We start from the raw sequence: 8,208 nt of genomic DNA on the forward strand, positions 1-8,208 counted from the left end.
AAAAAAAAAAAAAAAAAAAAAAAAAAAAAAAAAGGGGAAAAAAAATTCAAATTGCCGACATTCCACCAATTTAAGATTTCTTACCATTCATAAATGAGAGAGACCTCGTATCAAGCAAAAAGCCATAATGCTAACAAACAACACACACATGCTGCTTATCTGAAGATAACATACGAACTTCTGACTACAATGTGCATATAATTCAGTTGTTCTAGTAGAAAGCAGTACATAATAAATGTGCTTTAGTTGAAACTCCGCTGAATCTACACTGCAATCGGCTCAGGAGATTGCTCTGGAGGAGCACCACTGCTACCATTCAGAACAATCACATTGCCATCAGAATCCACATCCACAATAACTGAATCGCCTTCTTTGATCTCGTGTGCAAGCATCTTCTCGGCCATGCTGTCCTCCAAAAGTCTCATAATCGCTCTTCTAAGTGGTCTTGCACCATAGCTCGGATTGTATCCTTCTTCAACTACCCGATCTCTGAACCTCTCTGTAACCTGGAGTTCTATATCCTTGGTTTTCAGTCTCTGGAATACTTCCTTCAGCATAATATCTGCTATTTCCTTTACCTCCAGCTTGGTCAGTTGCCGGAATACAATCATCTCGTCCAATCTATTTAAAAATTCTGGCCTGAAATATTGTTTCAACTCCTCTGTCACCAAGCTCTTGATTCTGTTGTAACTGCTATCCTTCTCGTCATAATCTAGATCAAAACCTATACGCCGGCCCCCCTTCTCTATTACACTGCTTCCGACATTTGATGTCATGATCAACAGCGTGTTCTTGAAATCGACTGTTCTCCCTTTGCTGTCAGTCAACCTACCATCTTCGAGAATTTGAAGCATCATGTTGAAGACATCGGGATGAGCCTTCTCTATCTCATCAAAGAGTACAACAGTATAAGGCCGGCGTCGTACAGCCTCTGTTAGCTGTCCACCTTCGGTGTAACCAACATAACCAGGAGGTGAACCAATAAGCTTTGACACAGTATGTCTCTCCATGAACTCACTCATATCAAGCCGGATCATGGCTTCTTCAGAACCAAAGTAGTAGGCAGCCAATGCCTTTGCGAGTTCTGATTTCCCAACACCGGTTGGACCAGAAAATATGAAGCTAGCGATGGGCCGGTTGGGATTTTTGAGCCCAACACGAGCACGGCGGATAGCACGACTGATGGCTTTGACAGCTTCATCCTGCCCAACGACACGTGTGTGTAGTGTCTCCTCCATCTTGAGGAGTCGGTCAGATTCATCAGTAGATACTTTCTCAACAGGGATGCCCGTCCAAGCAGAGACAATGTGCTGAATGTCAACTTCTGTCACAATAGGACCTGCATCGCCAGCCTCATTTTCTGCCTTGGTCATCTCTTTGTTTTTGTCAACAAGAGTAGATATCTGTGCCTTAAGATCCATTTCTCTGTCTCGTAGCTCACCAGCCTGCACATTAATTAATAGTTCATAAACTCAGCATCCAATCAGCTTAAGAGGAAACAGCAATGTCAAATACGTGAGGAAATGTAGGATCCTATATCTTAACTGCATCGAACAATTAAAAGGGAGCATATATTATAAAATATTACTAACTTTTTCAAAGTCTTGGCTTCTGACAGCTTCATTCTTTTCTTTCGTAATCTGTCTGAGCTCTTTCTCAAGTTCTCTGGCTTCCTCAGGAAGCTGCAAAAGATAAGCGTGTTAATGCATTGCATATTCAATTGAAGAAAAATCACTAGATAAGAAAGGTATACACCTGTGCATGACGAAGCCGAACCCGGGAACCAGCTTCATCAACCAAGTCAATTGCTTTGTCAGGCAGAAAGCGATCACTGAAATATGTACAGATATGATTCAGCAAAGAGCTGAGCTGAGGACCAGTATTTGACTGTTTCTAGAATCACAATACAGCTAACATGCATGAAAATGAGGATACATCTTGAAGTTGCTAAACCAGTGAATTTTATTGGTAATCAAAGACTGTCATATTGTTTCAACTTTTCATCAACAAGCCAGCTGGTATGGGGACGATACAAATATATTTATATACAAGTCTCCAAAAAATAAAATGTTGCCAATCAGTAACGAATTTGTAATCTAGAGAATAAAATATGTAGTTTAGAAACTACATACCTGATGTATTGGTATGACAGCTGGGCTGCAGCAACTAAAGCTTCATCAGTATAACGAAGCTTGTGGTGTATTTCATAGCGTTCACGAAGCCCTTTCAAAATCTGTATGGTTTCATCCACGGTAGGTTCTGGGACCTTGACTGGCTGGAACCTTCTCTCTAGTGCTGGATCCTTCTCAATGTGCTTTCTGTATTCATCTAGTGTAGTGGCCCCAATACACTGCAATTTATAAAATTATCAGTAATTTGCCTTAAAATGACATGGTAAATACATCAACAAACATGAGCAACCTTTGAAGGTCACCAGAATTTATCAACAGGACCACAAGGGCACAGCATTAAAGCAGAATAGGCACACGCATGCAGACCACCCCAGGAAAAACAAAGCAACATTTGCATCTTTTCTTTTTGTGTGTGTGCAACCATGTCATGCACGAATATATTCATAAAGACGACATTAATGTCACCTAGATGAAGTTCAGTTCAAGATAAGACATAACTTGATTAATCACTGTCAAGTACATTGGACACGCAACAGCAGGAATTAGAGCATATTATTTTAGTAAAAGTTACCTTTCAATTATGATTTAAACCTTTGGGAAAGTATAATTTGAAAGTCACAAATGAACTGGGAAGCTCCCTTTTGATAAATATCAGATCAACGAACACTTCCTTGCAATATTGAGGGTAGCGTAGGGTAGGAAAAGAAAGGGAAGATAAGGAAAGGTCACCGAAACAAAAACCTTAAAGCGTGTCACAATCTCAAACAACATCTATTATGATGTGGTATCCACATTTTTAAGACTGCAATGATGTGGTCAAATCTATCTTTATACTATCCCATTGTTTGGGCTCCATTTTAATTTTAATGCATTTTTCTCTTTCTTCTTTGCAATCACACATTCTTCAACAAAATAATATTACACGTAAGACTAAAACTTTTCCTCTTTTTTAACCACATATTCTCCAAAAAATAACTATTCCAAAATACATTTTTCACTAAAAACTCATTAAAATAGTGCCCAAACAAGGGCGATATTTGCATATTCCTTGGCTGTGCTAACCTGTAATTCACCCCTTGCTAAAGCAGGTTTCAAAATGTTTGCAGCATCAATTGCTCCCTCTGCAGCTCCTGCACCAATCAACGTGTGCACCTCATCAATGAAAAGGATAATTTCATCACTCTGTTTAATTTCCTCCATCAGCTTCTTCAACCTTTCTTCAAATTCACCACGATATTTAGTCCCAGCTACAAGAAGACCCATATCCAGGGTCATAACCTAAAATGATTAAAAGGGAACATTCAGTATTTCAAAGGAAGAAAGGTTAATGAACACACCTAATAATATTGTAATGCATGTTTGCGCTACTTCTGTTCAAGGTAGCTTACCTTTTTCCCCTCAATTGTCTCTGGAACATCTCCATTGGCAATTCTCTGAGCAAGGCCCTCTGCAATAGCTGTTTTACCAACACCAGGTTCTCCAATGAGGCAAGGGTTATTTTTTGTCCGCCGCCCCAAGATTTGGGTGACACGTTCAATTTGAGCCTGCCTTCCAACGACGGGATCTAGTTTACCCTAATGAAGCAAGTAAGCCAACGCCTATTAGGCCACCATAGAAAGCAAACACTTTCAGAAACGAAGGAACAAAAAGAAACTTACCTCCTCAGCTTGCTTGGTTAAATTGGTACCATACTCTTCCAGCGTAGGCATCTTGTTGCCTGAGCTTCCTCCTCCAACACCAGCACCAACAGCCTCCGCACTCTCACCCACCATTCTAATAACCTAATCGAGCAAATAATTTCATCACTCCATCAGTTCAAGGGAAGACACCGATTTGCTAAGAGTAGAGGAGAATAGAGATACTTGCCTGTGTGCGAATGTTACTTGGGTCAGCTCCTAAATTCTCAAGGACACGGGCTGCCACACCTTCACCCTCACGAAGTAATCCCAGCAGCAAGTGCTCTGATCCAATGTAATTGTGACCTGACCAAGAAGGAACAGTAACATATAATTATAGATTGATTGTAATACCAACGCATTAAAAAAAAAAAATAAAAAAAAAAAAAATAAAAAAATTCCCTGGCCAAACTAAAACTCAGATATAAACAATTCAAATGATGCCAGCCATGGTTATAACCAAAAGAGGCAAAGGGCAGCAATGAATAAAAAATTAACTCAATATTTCCAGGTCACAATAAAACTCAGACATGGTTAAAAGAGGCAAAAAAGGACGCAACTACAACAAACTGCAAACTATAATTTATATGCAAAGCCTTAAGATATTGATGAAGACCTATGCAACAACATGCACCAGCAATGCATTGGAGTAAGTACAGCACACTCAGAAAATAACACAAATAGTGGGCACGAGTAGAAAAGGATACCGAGCTGGCGGGCTTCCTCTAGTGAGAGTTCTAAAACACGCTTTGCACGAGGAGTGAAAGGTATCTCTACAGCAACAAATCCACTCCCTCTCCCAATTATTTTCTCCACCTCTACACGGGCATCTTTCAGATTTATTCCCATAGACTTGAGGACTTTGGCAGCAATGCCTGTGCCCTCGCCAATAAGTCCCAATAAAATCTGCTCAGTTCCAACAAAATTATGGCCAAGACGTCTTGCCTCCTCCTGTGCAAGCATAATGACCTTTATTGCTTTCTCAGTGAAGCGCTCAAACATGGCTTGTGGTGCAACTCGGCTTTTTCTTCCTTTCCTGCAAAAGTTGAAGGCTGCTACCTTTGTTTGTAGTGTCTGACCATTTTGTCTCAGTATCATGTCCAAGGCATTAGATCCTCGCAGTCCTGAGAAACCTCTCATTCTTATGGGAGTTGTTTGCAAGCTACACAGCATCTTAGCAGCACCTTTTGTTTTATTGGATCCTTTCAATTGTCCATTCCTTCTGTTGGTGACTGAAGAAGGTAAATTAGTTGACTGAACTAAAGCATTGGCCATGTTACCTTTCAGGGATCTGCATAGGTTATAATTGCAGTTAGCCATATAGGATTATAATCGGAAAGATTGCAATACAGCTCTTAGGATGAAAAACTCTAACTGCACTAAACAAAACCCCTGATATTGGAGATAAGATAACAAGCATAGTTTTCTAGTTAGTCATTCACAACAATGGACACCTATGATACATAATGAGACAGATGTTTGTATAAATGGGCCAAAAGAGGAGATAATCCAAACAGCTCAGTTTCATATAATAGCAAAAACTCATGATAATACACAACTACAAAATAACCAAGAGTTTCAATCGTCATCCAAACAATTCATCTTTCTATCATAGCAAGATCATGCCAAAGGACTTAAAAATTACCTAGTAGCTAAAAGTTTCCAAATTTGGAAAGAGGAGTAAAGCATAGCTCCACTAGATAAACAAAATCACGTGGTGATGTGGAAAGTCAAATGATTGGTGTCAAGAAAATGCAGACAAGAACCTTGAAATTTGATAAAAGATTTGAATTCACATATTTTGTAAAAAAAAAAAAAAAAAAAAAAAAAAAAAAAAAAAAAAAAAAAAAAAAAAAATTTTTTTCCAAAAAGTTTTTTTTTTTTTTTTTTAAGTTCATAAAATCCTTCATGACACGATTTACTTTAATATAAAGCATAATAATTATTATGCGTGTAAAGTTTAATCTTGATTATTAATTTTAACTAATGCTCCCAATCATTCCTAAAATGTCTCAATCACCGTAAACCGTACGCGCGGATCTTGTAATAAATTATTTACCCACTAAAATCAGCACTCTGAGTCCAAAAATAACCCCTAGACTTCTGGAGGGGCGTGTTTGGGGGATGATTTTTTGCCATGATTCTCATAATTAATTAATTAATCAATTCCACTGTTTTATCTCTTGCATAAATTTTACACTAGGAGTGCAGTAAAAAGAAAAGTGCATATATATATATATATATATATTTTTTTTTTTTATTTTTGGAATAGAAAGGATGTGTTTGATAGGCCTTAAAATGGTGGGCCGGAGATGGAAAGATGGCAATATAGATTGAGACAGAACGAGAGAGAACGATATAAATATAGGGAGAGAGACTTGTAAATGTGAATGATATTAGGCAGCTTCACTGTGTACCGCACCGCCATATATGATATAAAATATCTTCAGAAATTCACGGTTTGGATCTGATTGAAAGGCTTATTAGCATAAAATATCCCCGCGTTTGGTTTTTAATGTGAAAAACATTCATATATTTCAAATTTTCACATTTTCACCACTATTCCTACGTTTCATTACAAAAATGGTTTTGCTTATAGCCCCCCCCCCCCCATCAAGAGGGGGATCCACGAATTTTTATTGGACACGAACCTCCTCTCTTACGAGCGAATTGTCAAGCTTGGTGTACAACTTTTAAAACCCTTACAAAAAATATTTTTTTCATCAATTTTTATCCATTTTCCCAGTAAAAATTTGTGAAATGATAAATATGTCATCTTATTTAAATAAAATAAAAAAATAATAAATAACTAATTGCAAGACCAAAATTTTCAAAAAATTACAAATGAATCTCAAACAAATAATTAAATCAAAACAAAAATAAATAAATAACCCCACTTGTTATTTGGAGACTTCGTGGAACCACCGGCCTCCATCTCACCAACAGCCACCTAAAGCATTGGAACTCACACCACAAATAGCTGCCATCAACCCCCAACACTTTTTCATAAAACCAATGGAACAAACAACATATTTATATGGCCAACACCAATCGAAAATGCAGTTGGTCGAGGGGAACACGTTGCCTTTTTCTCTCAGTTTCGATGCCAGTAGTGGTTCCCACCATTGTGGACTACCCGCTTTGGTTTAATCACATCACGCTGCACCTGCTACAACAACAGGCTTCCATCAATTTCATCTTAATAAGCCTTAGAATTTTTGATTTTTCTATAAGAAAGCGGTGGTGAAAAAGCTATATGCTTGATTTTGCTATATGAGTATATCACTTGATAAATACAAACATTAACATCACCTGTAATTGTGTAAACATGCAACTTTGTGTTTTTGCCTTAAAGTGAAAATGTAATTGCAGATGGAGTTACATGGAAGAGACAAGAGAACACACCAATGACAATGTAGAGAAGTTGAAGTTATTTTTTTGTTTTTTTTTGTTTTTTTTTTTTAGTTTTGATTTTTAATTATTTGTTTGGGACGTATATTGTAATATTTTTAAATAAAATTTGGGCCTATTATTTATTTATTTTCTTTTATTTTCTTTTTGTTTTATTTAAATAAGATGGTATATTTATAATTTTATAGATTTTTATCGAGAAAATTGAGGAAAATGATTCTTTTTGTAATGAAACTTGAAGATAAGGATGAAAATGCAAAAAATTGAAACTTATGGATGTTTTACAAACTAAAGACCAAACATATGCACATTTTATGCTAATAAACCCTAATTGGAATACTAACCTTTGTTTGGCTCTCATTATTTAATTTTTTAATAAAACAATTCTATACATAAATTAATTTTTTTTCCTATTTTTAAATCATACACTTTTTCATAAATGTAGTTTCCCCAACCTTTTTAGCCCCTACTACCATGCCATTAAAATGAAAATTTACATTATAACAGTAAACCTATAATTTAAAAATCACTATTATTTATTCAAATGTCAAAGCATTTAATATGGGCACAGAAGGCGATAAGGTGGACTTTAATACCCCAATTTGTCATCCACCATTTACCAAAATCTTCTCTCTATTATTTAGCTCCCGTTTAGCTTTCATTAATTTTTATTCTATTATATTTTTTTATCTTATTTTCAACCACACAATCTTTTATAAAATAATATTACACGTAAATCGAAAAAAATTTCTTTTTTGTCAACTACTCATTTAAAAAAAATAAAAATTATTCCACCTATTTTCATTTTTACAAAATGGGGGTCAAATGGGGACCTTCCCATTTCCCTTACCAATTGGAGGGTAGTTTTGTAAGATTAAAAATTCTTCTACCATCACACCTTCACAAGTCAAAGTTCTTTTCAAGAAAATTTACACGATCAGACGATTGACAGAGGGTTTCACTGTTACTAAGAATTAATGGTCCGAAAA

General features: G+C 36.5%; 1 protein-coding gene across 1 annotated transcript; it reads right to left on the reverse strand.

The window, feature by feature from the left end:
* Positions 1-60: 60 nt before the first annotated feature.
* LOC111377674 (ATP-dependent Clp protease ATP-binding subunit ClpA homolog CD4B, chloroplastic-like) lies at positions 61-5,143 on the reverse strand. The gene is made up of 9 exons (XM_023000800.1): positions 4,516-5,143; positions 3,999-4,114; positions 3,791-3,913; positions 3,521-3,706; positions 3,195-3,410; positions 2,133-2,350; positions 1,756-1,831; positions 1,593-1,682; positions 61-1,445 (listed from the first exon to the last, which is right to left on the reverse strand). Exons 1-9 carry the CDS (start codon positions 5,126-5,128, stop codon positions 264-266), a joined length of 2,820 nt encoding a protein of 939 aa, XP_022856568.1. The 5' UTR covers positions 5,129-5,143; the 3' UTR covers positions 61-263.
* Between the last annotated feature and the right edge of the window lie 3,065 nt (positions 5,144-8,208).

Source organism: Olea europaea, unplaced genomic scaffold (assembly GCF_002742605.1).
Source record: "Olea europaea var. sylvestris unplaced genomic scaffold, O_europaea_v1 scaffold1707, whole genome shotgun sequence".
In the NCBI taxonomy this organism is placed as follows: Eukaryota; Viridiplantae; Streptophyta; class Magnoliopsida; order Lamiales; family Oleaceae; genus Olea; species Olea europaea.